This window comes from Phocoena sinus, chromosome 1 (assembly GCF_008692025.1).
Source record: "Phocoena sinus isolate mPhoSin1 chromosome 1, mPhoSin1.pri, whole genome shotgun sequence".
NCBI classification, from domain to species: Eukaryota; Metazoa; Chordata; class Mammalia; order Artiodactyla; family Phocoenidae; genus Phocoena; species Phocoena sinus.
In genome coordinates, this window is record NC_045763.1 from 97,008,778 (window position 1) to 97,023,140 (window position 14,363).

Below are 14,363 nucleotides of genomic sequence, written 5' to 3' on the forward strand. Positions count from 1 at the left end.
TGTTGATATGAAGTTGTCCAATCCCATTTGATCTAAAATTTTTATTCTGATATTTTTCCTTTCTCATTCTTTATGTTATTTATGCTTTTCAGTCAGACTTTCCAGTGGTTTATTTTATAGATATTTTCAAAGAAAATGTTTTATTGATCAAATTATTTTAAATTTCATTTATTTCTCCTTCCTTTTATGAATCTCTTCCTTTTTGGGGGTTTATTTTGCAGTTATTTTTCTGCCTTCCTGGTTTGAATACTTAGTTTATTGGTTTTGAAATTTCACCCCTAATAAATGCATTTTAAAACTATAAATTTTCTTCAGAGTACTGCTTTAGCTACATTACATTGGTTTTCATGTTATTTTCTCATTTATTATTGACTTGTAGATTATTCCTAACCTCCATTTTTATTTCCTATTTAACACAAGAATTATTTAGATGAGTGTTAAAATTTTCTGATTAGATTTTTACTATATTTTTATTATTAATTTCCAGTGATCAGAGAATGTGAGTGGTATAATTTTTTTTTTTTTTTTTTTTTTTTTTTGCGGTACGCGGGCCTCTCACTGCTGCGGCCTCTCCCGTTGCGGAGCACAGGCTCCGGACGCGCAGGCTCAGCGGCCATGGCTCACGGGCCCAGCCGCTCCGCGGCATGTGGGACCCTCCCGGACAGGGGCACGAACCCGCGTCCCCCGCATCGGGAGGCGGACTCTCAACCACTGCGCCACCAGGGAAGCCCTATAATTTTTTAATACCTTTTTTTAGAGAAGTTTTAGCTTCTCAGCAAAACTGATAGGAAGATACAGAGATTTCCCATATACCCCCTGCCTCCACACATACATAACCTCCCGCATTATCAACATCTCCACCAGAGTGGTACATTTGTTATAATTAATGAACGTATATTGACACATCATAATCACCCAAAGTCTATAGTTTACATTGGGATTTACTTTTAGTATTGTACATTCTATAGGTTTGAACAAATGTATAATGACATGTGTCCACCTTTATGATATCATACAGAGTATTTTCACTGCCCTAAAAATCCTTTGTACTCTGCCTGTTCAACCTTCCCCCACCCTAACCCCTAGCAACCACTGATCTTTTTGTTTTTGCCCGTTTTGCCTTTTACAGAATGTCACATAATTGGAATCATGCAACATGTAGCCTTTTCAGATTGGCTTCTTTCTTAGTAATATGCATTTAAGTTTCATCCATGTCTTTTCATGACTTGATAGCTCATTTCTTTTTAGCACAAATAATATTCCATTGTCTGGATAGACCACAGTTAATTAGTGCAGTTCATCTACTGAAGGACATATTGGTTGCTTCCAAGTTTTGATGGTTCTGAATATAGCTGCTTGAAATATCCATGTGCATGTTTTTGGACATAAGTTTTCATCTCCTTTGTGTAAATACCAAGGAGCATGATTGATGGATCATATGGTAAGAGTATATTTAGTTTTGAAAGAAGCTGCCAAACTATCTTCCAAACTGGCTGTAGCATTTTGCATTCCCACCAGCAATAAAGCAGAGTTCCTATTGCTCTACATCCTCACCAGCATTTGGTGTTTTTAGCATTCCAGATTTGGGGCATTCTAATAGTGTGTAGTGGTATCTCATTGTTGTTTCAATTTGCCATTTCCCTGATGATATATGATGCGGAGCATCTTTTCATATGCTTATTTGCCATCTGTATATTTTCTTTTGGTGAGGTGTCTGTTAAGATCTTTAGTACATTTTTTAATTGGGTTTTTTTCTTACTGTTGAGTTGTAAGAGTTCTTTGCATATTTTGGATAACAGTCCTTTACAAGAAGTGTCTCATCTTCTCATTCTCTTTACATTGTCTTTTGCAGAGCAGAAGTTTTTAATTTGAAGTCTAGCTTATCAATTATTTCTTTCATGGGTGGTGCCTTTGATGTTGCATCTCAAAAACCATCACCATAACAAAGGTCATCTAGGTATTCTACTATGTTATGTTCTAGGGGTTTTATGGTTTTGCCCCCCCAAAAGCACCAAATCCAAGTGGGATTATGGGTAAGTTTACCAAAGACCTTAAGTAACTCTTCCGGAACATAAAAAGAAAGGGGAAATTTTCCCAACTGATTCTATTGATAAACATTAGGATATTTATTAATATATTTCACTAGATTCATAAAGGAGATTAAATAGATTTCTAAACCCCATTTGATTAATCTTTTTCCTAAATTTAAAAATATCTAATTCTAGTAAGCTAGGAATAGATGGAAACTTTCTCGATAAAGCTTATCTACTTGAACCTACAGCAGTCATTATACTTGGAAGAATTCCCAATACCATTAGGAACATGACAAGAATGATTATTTTCACTAGTATTATTCAATGTTTTTTGGGAAAACCTAGCAAATGAAATAAAGCAATAAAAAGAAATGTGATATAGAAAAGTTGGTTTGAAGAAAAGATATAATGTATGAATATTTAAGGGGAAAAGCGAAGTTGAGGGGAACTATTATTTGTTTCTGATTGTCATACCTAAAAACTAAGACAGTCAACTGAAAATCAATGAAATAGTAAGAACAAAATTGTGTCAGGTAGCCCCGTATAAGTTAAACATACAATTTTCTTTATTTCCTGTATATGGATTAGAGAAAACATCTATTAACAACGCACAGAGGGACTTCCCTGGTGGTCCAGTGGTCAAGAATCTGCCTTCCAATGCAGGGGACGCAGGTTCGATCCCTGGTCTGGGAACTAAGATCCCACATGCTGTGGGGCAACTAAGCCTGCGTGCCACAACTACTGAGCCTGCCACGGTCTGGAGCCCATGCATCACAACTAGAGAGCCCACATGCCACAGCTACTGAGCCCGCGTTCCCTAGAGTCCATGCCACAACTAGAGAGAAGCCCGTGTGCCGCAACAAAGAGCCCATGCACCACAGGGAAAGATCCCGCATACCGCAAGGAAGATCGCACGTGCTGCAGCTAAGACCTGATGCAGCCAAATAAATATTTTTTAAAAGGTATGTGTATAATCTTGACTCTTAAAAAAAAAACACAGAAAAAGTATAAAATAGCTAAGAACAAATTAGACAAAACATGTAAAATCTACATGAAGAAAACATGCTGGGGATGTTTCCATGGGAATGGGATGGGAATACTCATTGCAAAGATTTTAATTTTTCCTGAACTGATCTGTAAATTAAAAAAAAATCCTAAACAAAATTCAAATGGAATTTTATTAAAGAAATTTGGCTTCTAAAACTATGTTTCTCAATAAAAGTGACTCTATCAATGAAAAAAAAAGAAATTTGCTGAGCTGATTATAAAGTTTATTAGTAAGAAGAGTGTACAAGAATAGCTAAAGAAAGTTTAAAAGAAGAAACATTTAAAAATATACACTAACCTATAGTAATTTAGAACTATGTGGTTAATGTAGAAATAGAAACAGAACGATGGGGAGGATAGATCCAATCCCATGTACACATGGGGGTTTTGTATATGATAAAAGTGGCTTTTTACCAGTGGGGAAAGGCTGCCCTATTCAATGAGTGGTGGGACAAAGATCTAAACCTGGAAAACCAGACTGATAAGTAAAATATAGGAAAATATGTTCTAGTCTGGCAGGCAGAAGGGAATTCATCAGGTGACAAGGAGAGACTGAAAATTTAAAGGCGGTGAAATGATGGAGCGAGGCCTCAAGGTAGCAGGAAGAAATAGGCTCAAGGACCAAGGCTGGAGAGGTTGGAAGGTGAGTGAAGGAAGAAAGAGGAGGTGAAAACATGCAGAACTGGAGGTGGAGAAAAGACATTTCTTGAGGGAATTTGTGATCTTTTCTGTAAAATAGAAGACAAGAGTGTATGCTGATAGTATCAGGGAGGAGGGATTGATGGAGGCAGAACCCCATTCCTTGACTCCTTGGCTTCTGGTGCTAGTGTGTGAAAGAATCAAATGACCATCAGACTACATTCTGACAAACAAGATACATGAAATCCAAACAATGTTTTTGAATATTACCTTTCAAAGGCAATAATAAGAAGGTTTTAATAAGAGCACAATAGCTGACTTAAGCAATTAGCCAATTAATTTGCACAATTCTTTCCTTTACAGAAAGCCATCAACAATAGCCTTTGGACCCATCATTTAGAAGGTTCTCGACACACCACGACCTCAAGGGTTGGATTGGGTTCTGCTCTTTGCCACATTTTGCCCATTTGAGAACAAGAGGAGCTGAGCACACTTTGCTCTGAGGCAGTTCTGAGGTGAGTTTTGGGAGGGGCTGAGTCCTTCCCTTGCCCCAGTGCTGACAGCTTCTCCTGTATATGGGATATAATTGCAGTTGAAACGCTTTTGATTTATACTGGGGCCAGGCACAGTGTGGGTGTAACTAGGATATAAATAAGGCATTGCATAACTTTGGTCTTAACGCGCGCAGAGGCCTGTCTTTAAGACGACTGCCAAAACAAGTGGGATTTCTTGGAAAATAAGTATCCTTACTCTATTAGTTTTTAAACAAATAGTGAAAGCATGTGGAGATCCTTTTTTCCAAGAAAAAAAAAGCCTTTTGGGGAAAAAAAATCAATATTAAAACCTCATCCTTGCTGTCTAATTACTCAGTATTGAAATAACAATAGACAGAGATTTCATTCATTTTGAAGAAGTAATATCTCAGGACGCTAGTGCCAAAATATAAACCATTAAAATATTTTGGCATCAAGAATGAATTCGTGTTAAAATGCTATGAATAGAAAGAGCTGAACTTACAAATATTAAGCCTACTAAATGGGTTCTTTAAATTCATCCCAGGAAATTATATGGAAACAATCCTAGCCTTGAGTCCTGGACTACATCTTAAAATTATTTAGATTGGAAAGAGAGGGGCATGGTGCCATCAGAATGGCCAGCTGGAATCTTCATTCAATATGATTATGCACCCAAGTTTCTAATGTGAATTAATTCAGGAATCATTTGACTTCAAGCCTTAACATTTTGCCTTTATCAGGACTTGTGTGTCCCTTACTCCAACACTAACCAATGTAACAATGATTCATTCCTGCCTGCTGTCTCTTTGGAATTGTCTGTGCATGAGGAAAAAGAGGGACAGAAAAGAAGAACCAGGCAGGGGAAATAAAGGCAAGAGTGGGGTGAAGGAGAGGACAGGACAGGAGGAGCTTGGAGAGGAGAGGGTCCTCTGGGGTTAACACGTGAGCCTTTCTAGAGTTTCTTGTACTCTTCTGAGTCTCGGAACCAATTATAATGACATCCAACAAAATGCAAGGTGGTGGCACAATGTCTCTCCTCCAGGAGACCATTGTTCATTTGGGGCACTCTATCTGTGTCAGTGCCCTGCACAGGACCTTACACATAGCAGGAATTCCGTACTGCTTGTTGCATGGGGTGACACTTATTCAATGGGAGCACAGTTTTTGCTGACCCAAGACCAATGGCTCTCCAAGCACTAAGCCATCAGCCGCAACAGAATCCCACCTGAAGGAGATTACCTCTGACCCTTCCACCTTACACAGTTTAAGCCTCACCTTTCTGGATCAAATTCATCGACAGCTGGGGATTCATGCTTGTGGACTTGCTGTTTCAAAGTCAGATGCTTCTCCTTATTGGCCAGAAACTCCTATTCCAGCAGTTCGAGGTGTCCCTGCATTTTCTCGAGGACCTGTAACAGTGGAGTCACTGGAATCATTCACAGGTAAGCCTGTGTGTGTAGTTGTTTTTCCTCAAAACACAATGAGGATGTACCCCACAGTAGTGTCAAAACAAAGCCATCATCCTTCTCCTGGCAATTGTTTTGTTTCAGAGTCTGACATCTAAAATATAGACAACCCAAGACCCATCTCAGCATTTATGACACCTCATAGCACATAGCTGAAAAATATGGTCACTTCTGATTTCTCTCCTAGAACCCACTTGGAGGTGTTTAAATTTTTGTTAATGGGACATTCATACTCCTACATATTTGCAGAATAATTTTTAGCTCATAGAGCACTTTTCCATTCATTATCTTATTTAATCCACGCATCAATGTTGTAAATGTGGCAAAGTAGATTTATTATCCCAGTTTTATAGAGGAGGAAATTGGGGCTCTAGGAAGTATGTCAGAAGTCACATAGATATTAGAAAAGACCTGGGATTAGAGGACCTGGGATTGAATCTATGGCGCTTGGGGGATGAAATGGGGACGGAACATCGGGAAGTTTAGTCAAAAGCTTCAAATGGGTCTTCCAGATGTAGCCTCATGCAGATGAATGTTTAAACTGTACAGGTCAGGGTCTTATCTCGATGCACAGAGGCTGCAGCCCTGCAGCCCCAGTCACTAAACATTCCATGAGCACTGCCCATGTTTGGTCCTGGGCCAAAAGTGTGAGAGACACAAAGCCTGTATCAGGCACAGTCCTGGTCTCAGGGATTTATTCCAGTTGGGAAAAACAGACTGTGGGATGGAATACTTTGCTATGGCTCAATGGAAGAAGTGAGACTTAAGTCAGGCTTAAAGGACTCAAGAGGGCTTGGATCAGGCAGTATCCGTGAAAATGGAGAGGAAAGGATGAATTGGAGAGAGATTGCCAAGGGCAAGAATACTGCATCATGGGATTACAGAATCGGACACACCAGGGTTCAAGTTCAGACTGTCACCTAATAATTGTATGATTTTAGTCACCTTGAACTCTAAGTTTCAGTTTTCTGATTCGAGATAATAGCCCTCACCTCATATTGTAAAAATTAAATGAGATAATGCTTAGTGCCAGGAGCATAGTACACCCTCAATAGATGGTAGCTCTCATCTTCATTGTTATTAGTTCTTACTATTATTAAAATAAACAAACAAGTTTAGAAGCATACTGGCTATACGGGTATAAAAAATGGCAAGTGTGGTAGATGTTTCCATTTCTCCTCACCCCAGATCCACCCTCCAAACTTTCTCTGTGCCCCAGCCAGGAGGCTGGGCCTTCAATGGACTGTATCAATAGGCTCCCATGCCTCTGGCTTTGGTTGATTTCAGCCAATGGAAGACAACAGCAGGAGAGAGGAACTGAAGAAGGATGAGGTAGGGTCTTTATTTCCTTGATTTCCTCCTGTCTGTATCATCATGGATTGGCTGTGTCTCTATCAAAAGCCGCAGAACTTGTCAGCTATCCCTACAGCTACTGCTACTCTTCTTATGCTCCATTATCTGCTCTTCCTCCATCCCTCTGCCCCACTGTTCCTTCCATGAGATGCTTTCTATCCCTTATTGGTTTCCCTTAACCTTGCCCATGCTTTTGTAAAATAATGCCTTACTAAGCTCTCCTCAGTAACTCCACTGGAGTAAGCCTTCTTGTTCTTGCCAGGACCCTGACTGATACTATAAATATCACAGACAACACTCAAAGGTTTCTACTGTGGGAGGTGGGAAGAATGTGAACCCCCTGATGAAACTGAGGAATTTGGAAAGGCTAACAAGTTTGAATGAAGATGTCAACATTGGGCAAGGTAGAATTTTTGGTAAGAGTGGGAGATCCAAAGGAAGATCAACACAAACATTTGGAGCTCCAGATGAGAAGTGAGGACTAGTAATTTAGGAATTGGTAGCATGAAAATGGTGGTTAAAGCCATGAGAAGGAATTAGGTATTTAAAGGAAAGAGAAAAGTGAAGCAAGCCAATTATGAATTATAATTTGGGATCTTGGAATTTTAATTGTGTTCAGAAGAAGATAGGGCATAGTTTTCTTGCCATAAGTGTACCTCATTTAACTCTCTTAACTAAGATAGGAAGACATGCTACATGTCTAAGCTTGTACAATCAACACATAGAACCAGGATGTTTGCTGCAAAATCCAAATGCTTTCTCCGTGTGCTGCTCACCCTGAGAAAGTTAGTTTTAGCCCTGTCTGGCCTTCCTTCACTGAACCAGATGGGCCCGGAATTAAGGAGTCACCTTCCTAAGGAGTCACCTCTCTCCTCTTCTCTCAGTCCCGACACGAATCCCCGCATACTCTCTAACATAGGAAGAAACTTCCTGAAACTTCCTCAAGAAGGCTAATGCCTTGAACCAGTTTCCTCTGCTTTGCTTGGCCTTTTAAAACTTTATGTTCTCCCAGTTTCTGAAACCCTGGGTTTTAGGAGATCTCCTTTATCATTCACTCCTTAACTCCTGCAATCTGGCTTCTGTAGAACCACCACTTCATTGAAATCAGGGTTGCCAAGCTCCCTCATGACCTCTCAGTTGCCAAATCCAATGCACATCTTGCTTACCTTCCTTACTTGAAGATTTGATGGTGTGGCCCACTCCCTCTTTCTCAAAACCCTCTTTTCTCTTGGCTTCTATAGCTCTGCCCCTTCCAGGTCTGCCTCGACCATTTGAGTCTCTCCTCATCGATCTCCTTTGAGGACCCCTCTTCTTTTACCTGCCCCTGGTTCTGCTTCCTATGATCCTATCTTTGGATTTCTTCACTGCTTACTCTGCGTGTTTGCCTGAGCAATCGCCCATACCCCACAGCTTCAACATAAAACTATACCCAAATTGACATTTCTGGCCCAAACAACTCCTCTGAGCTTCAGATCCATTGCTCTAATTGCCTACTGGACCTCTCCAACTGGATGTCTTATGGGTACCTCAAAATGTCCCAAACTGAACGTGACATCTGGCCTCCTGCTACCTGGCACACCCATTCTGAACTGGATCCTCCACTTTTATTCCTGACCTTGGTTACCCAAGCTAGAAATCTGGAATGCATCCAAGCCTCCTCTCTTATTTACCTGGTTCAATCTGCCGCCACTTCCTTAAACTCTTGGATTTGTGCCCTCTCCATCCTCACTGCCAGCCTTGCTTTAGGACTTCATATAACTTGTTACCTGGATTATGGCTTTCTAGCCGATCTCTGTCCCTACAGTCTTGCCCCCATGGTGCTTGCTGTTTCTCAGCTTTGAATCCTCCAGTGTTGCCCCATCGCTCCACCTCAAGATGAAATTAATCTAAGCTCCTTAGCGTGGTGTAAAGGCTTTTCATGATGTAGTCCTTATCTACCTCTCCAGTCTCCTCCCTTCCCCCTGAGCTCCATCTGGTCAATTACACTGCCACACAGTTCCTCACACTCTCAGCACTTTCTTGTCCCTGTGCCACTGCACCTGCTGATTCCTTTTCCTGGAATACACCTTTGCCCTTACTCTGCCATATTCTTCCTACATGCCCAGCTCAGAAGTCCCTTCCAGGAAGCCTTCTAAAGTACCGTCTCACTGGCAAGGGTGAGCCTCTTCAGTGCTGCCATTAGTATCATATGTAACCTTTCCCAAGCAGCATGTTACTTGTTGATTTACTGGTCTGTTCCTAGGAGACGATAAGTGGCTTGAAAAAGAAATGTTTCTTCATCTCCAAATTCGTAATGCCTGATACAGAGTCTGAGTCATAGGAAGTACCCCACAAATGCTGTCGAATGAATGTATGAGTTATTTAATTACTATGGTGAAAGAATAATGAACTGTGTCTCAACATTTGCCTCCTCCTAGTTTTTGTCTATACTGTTTGGTTTCTGAAGCACAGACTGCCCTGAGCTTTACTCGTGTCCTTTATATCAGGACTTCTGGCCATCTGTCCTGCTGCTGACCCAGTGGCCTAAACTACATCTTCAACTTCACACACCCCTGGTTCTAGTAGTCTCAGCTTTTTGCCCCACTGCCATGCTTCACCCCCACTTCCCACGACCCTGACGCTGATGAACAAGGCTATGGTTACAACATAAATTAATGATTTGATTAAATGCAACAACAAGCAAGGATGCGAAAGTCAAAGGTTTTGATCTGAAGAGCATGGCTTCAAGATTAATTTTAAGTTTTCAAAGTTTTACATATTGAGTTGCCAGATACTGGAGATTTTTATAGCCTGTATCCCCCAGGACCCATCAAATCTGGATGTGCTTGCCCTTTACAACAGCTAACATATTATTCTCTTGAACTTACCATGGTCTCATATTTATTATGGGATGACTGCTGAGGAAAAACAGCCATAAGTAACAGATCCCCTGAGAAGGAGAAAGGGCTAAATACATATAGAAACAGAAAGCTCTAAGCTCTTTTAGTCCCTGTAACATAAAGATAGTTTCATCTTCAGCAAAGCATTTCTTACCAGAGCATTTCTATCCCCATCAATGTAGAGAAAACATGATACTATAAAGTCATTTGTATTTTCCCATGTCAAATTCCCTAAGAAGATTTTTAAAACTTGATAAAATTTATTACCAGCCTCCTATCTTGCAAATGATAGGGAGAATCCCGTGTGATGCTTTTGGAAAATTCTTGTACCTGCAGTGAAAAAATGCAATATTTCGTTAAGGGCATAGTGTCTTACGTTTGAATTTGGTTATTTCTATCTTTCATAATAAGGTTTAAAAGTATTACTTTAGTCTTCAGTTGATCAGTCTGTTCTTTTAACTTTTGACACATCTGTTTCCCTTGGGATATCGTGTGAAATGTGTAAGAAGAAGTTGAGGAAGGGTCTTTCTGAGAAGTCAATGGCATCTTAGAGAGACTTGTCTCAGATTCTATTCCTATGTAAGAAAGAATAAGTTTTGGTTACCATTCATCTCAGCTGCACTGCAGTTTTATGAAGTACAGAAAACAGAAGTCTGTGGCAATCACTACCAATCACTATTTAAAAAAATTTTTTTTCAAAATGTATATCTAAATCAAAGAGGTTTAAAAATGCTGGTACTGGGACTGCCCTGGTGGACCAGTGGTTAAGAATCTGCCTGCCAGTGCAGGGGACGTGGGTTGGATCCCTGGTCCTGGAGGATCCCACATGCCTTGGAGGAACTAAGAGTGTGTGCCACAACTACTGAGCCTGTGCTCTAGAGCCTGCGAGCTGCAACTACTGAGCCCACGTGCTGCAACTACTGAAGCCTGTGCACCTAGAGCCTGTGCTCCACAACAAGAAAAGCCATCACAATGAGAAGCCCAAGCACCACAGCGAAGGGTAGCCCCCGCTCACCACAACTAGAGAAAGCCCACGCACAGCAATGAAGTCCCAATGCAGCCAAAAATTAAATAAATAAATATTTTTTAAAATGCTAGTACCTGCAAGATGTTCTTGGTGGATATGTACCATGGGCTCCATCTGCACATTTAAAGGATAAGAAAACATGACTGTTGATAGTGATCATGACGCCATTACTCAGGATGACTCGATGTGTTCTGGTCCTCATGGAGGCCACCCAGTTGTGTCAAGAGCTGGGGCCCTGATGCCAAGGTTAAATTCCACTCCAACACTTATCTGCCAGGTGACCCAGAGCAATTACTTCATCATTGTAAACCTCAAATCCCTCAACAGTAAAATGGGGATAGTAATAGAACCTACCTCATAGTGCTGTGATGAGAATTAAATGTTACCATAGTATCTGTCATATGGTAAGCGTTTATGTTAGCTGTTACTACTATCATGTTTGTTACTATTACGAGGAATACTCGCATATTTCTCCTACAGCTAGACCATAGGTTCCACAAAGGACCGTTGTTGATCTCATCACCGGCTCTATTGCTGGCGCTCTCACTAACACTTAGACGCATGGTAGCCACACTCCAGAGAATAATAACAGTAAGCGTTAAGTTCCAAGATGTGTCAAGATAGTGATTGTTCACACAGCCCTTTTCTACTCACCACAGGCTAACTGGATAAGAGTTCAGATTCCGGAGTGATTCACCTTGAGGGTCTTCCCATTGTTCCCAACACGCACAGCTCACAAACACGCTAGTGCCAGAGAGCTACTGTAGTGGTCAAACTGGACTGTGGTTATTATGAATATCTCAATTATATGGTGGCTGTGGAACCTATAGAGTCCAGTTCTCCAACCTGAATTGACAGGATGAGAGAAAATCAGACACCTGGCTTCAGGCTCCCATTGCCAGAGACAGATGAACTTGATATTCATTCTGCCCCTAATAACCACAGGGCACTGAGAACTGTGCCCACCGAGGGGCGTTCTCCTGCAAGCAGAATGAGGAATGTGGAGACTTCCCAGTGTCACAGGGGTGGAGATTTCTCCATGACTGAGAGAAGCGTCCCAGTCGAGGCCAGGTGGGCTGCTGGCTCCCGGTGTGTGTGTATGTGTGTGTGTGTCAGGGGTGGGGGCTTCTGCTCAAACTCCCCAGAACGTTCAGCTGAAAGGGAAGGCAGCTGAAGCATAAAGAGGTGGAAATGGAAATAGGCAGAGAACGTTCAGTCAGGGGGCCCTTCATAGAATGCTTAAAGGAAAGATCATACAGTCCTGGCAAAGTGCCAGAGAGCTACAGTGTTTACTTTGACCATTACTGTGAACTTCCCTAACTATTGAACCTCAAACAATCAATGAGATCCTGAGCGTCAGCACGCTGGGAAGGTGGGTGGAAGGATGGGAAGATGGGGAAAGGGGAAATAGTATAAAGTAAACATTAGCAAAATTTTGTACTAAATAGTCACCAATATAACAATCTTGAAGCGTGTTATTAAAGATCTTAATTCAGTCCAATTGAGCATTCATAACCAAGGACATAATATGTACAAACAGAACGCTAGGCCTCTGGGGGAACTTGGGCAAAGGAAAGATGAAGACGAGGTGGCTGCCTCCAGAGTCTTCAAATCTAGTGGAAGGAAAAGATGTTTCTAAATCGTTAGGGTCCGAAGCGGGCTGAGATAAATGCTCTGACAGAATACTAAACAAAACAAGGTTGGGAAAGACGGTGACTAGGGGGTTCTGAAAAGTCTTGTGGCCAGTGGGGAATTGAAGGAGACCATGAAAATGAGCAGGTCTTTGGTAAGCAGAAGTGGGATGTTCCACGTAAGGCAGGATCTCAGAGAGGGCAGGGCCAGCCAGGTACCTAAGGATGACTCCTGGGGTGGGAGGGGGGAGTTTAGTTTAGAAGGGTAGGATGACATGAAAAACGGGGAAACGCAAATTCCAGGTTGAAGAACTTGGATTTTATTCTATTATGTGTTGTTGTTAGTTCAGCCCCTGATTCTTCTCAGGAGAAGACCCACTGAGATTCTGAGAGGTCAAGGTATTGGGCCAGAACTGGAACCCAGAACCTCAGACCTACAACTCAGTTCTATGCACCCTCCAGAGACCCACACTGACATAGATGAGCAGCGGCCCTGCTTATATGTTTGCTGGAGACGGCTTTCACTTACCTCTATCTGTTGTGAAGTTTCAGGAGTTTTCCATTTCTGCTCTTGTTTTTCAACACCGTTTGATCTAGACATGCTTTCTGAAACATCTTGCACAATAGCTGACTTATCTCTCAATTTAGGAGAAAAGCTGGCTTGTTTATCAGTTGTAAGTGGTTTGTCAATTATGTTATTTTTAGGAGCAACCTTAGAGGAATCAGAGAACCAGTAATGAACTTGACCTTGGCCATATTTGAACCTGTTGCCTGAACTTGCTTTTTCAGCCTGCTGTTTCTGGGGTGTCTGCCCTTAGCAACTTTTTTCTTTATCACCTGGACTCTTGATTTTAGTTAAAAAATTTGAATTTTCCTGATAGTTGCTTTCTCCAGCAGCGACTGGATCTTCTAAATCAGAGGTGTTTTCTTCTGTCATAGTTGGAAAACACCTGGGCTTATTGCTGTTTTCACCATCGCTTTTGGAGTTGAGTTGGTCAGTGAGTTCTGAGGTTTGCTCTGTTGGTCAAGAATTCGTAACATGCTGCAAAATAATGTTTTTAATAATAGCTCTGTCAAAACTGTCAGCATTAGAGATCTCTGGGAGAGTTTCACAATTAATGCCTTGACCTTTTGAGAATTCCTCTTTGCAAAGATGATGGAGTAAAATATCAGGAATGTTTGACTTTGAAGGGTCTCCTTGGTTAGATGGAATATGAAGATTTATGGTGCATTGATTCTCTTTATTATATTTTTTGCTGACAGCATTTTCAGTTGTTTTATCCAAAGTCATGGCCTTATCTGCCTTTCTGCAAGTCTCTCTGTGTGGCCTTTTCTTGAAGGTCCTCTTCTGTTAAATTCATTTGATTTGAGACATCAAGGATGTCATATTTTGAGCTAAAATTGTAATCGTTGTACATCTGAATTTGGGAGAAGTCCCAATCATAAGGCAAATCCTCCTGTTTCTTAGAAGTTGCATCTTCTGGGAAATCGGCTTCATCCATGTATGTGCAGCTTGACCTCCTTTATCGGTTGCTGCCTGGTCTTGATGTTCTTAATTGTAGCAGCAGACCTTCTGGTTTTCATTGATTGTCTTCGTTGTGTGTCTTAGTCTGTGCAAAACAAAAAGAGCCTCATTATTAAATATAATTTATTTAACGTATGAAAACATGCTTATCCTAGTGTCTATGCCGGAACAAAATGGATGCTTTTCGTTTAGAGAAATGCAGTTATAAACATGAAGGCAGGAAGCACAGCCAAGAGTAACTCATCCTA

At 41.1% G+C, this 14,363-nt stretch overlaps 1 protein-coding gene across 1 annotated transcript in view; it reads right to left on the reverse strand.

Annotated features, from left to right (window-relative positions):
* Nucleotides 1–14,092, reverse strand: part of AKNAD1 (AKNA domain containing 1) — a 33,731-nt gene extending 19,639 nt beyond the window's left edge. Inside the window, 6 exon segments of the mRNA XM_032646295.1 lie at nt 5,510–5,643; nt 10,200–10,262; nt 10,359–10,507; nt 11,034–11,073; nt 13,120–13,915; nt 13,917–14,092. Of these exon segments, the coding sequence (XP_032502186.1) occupies nt 5,510–5,643; nt 10,200–10,262; nt 10,359–10,507; nt 11,034–11,073; nt 13,120–13,915; nt 13,917–14,092 (1,358 nt within the window).
* Nucleotides 14,093–14,363: the final 271 nt, after the last annotated feature.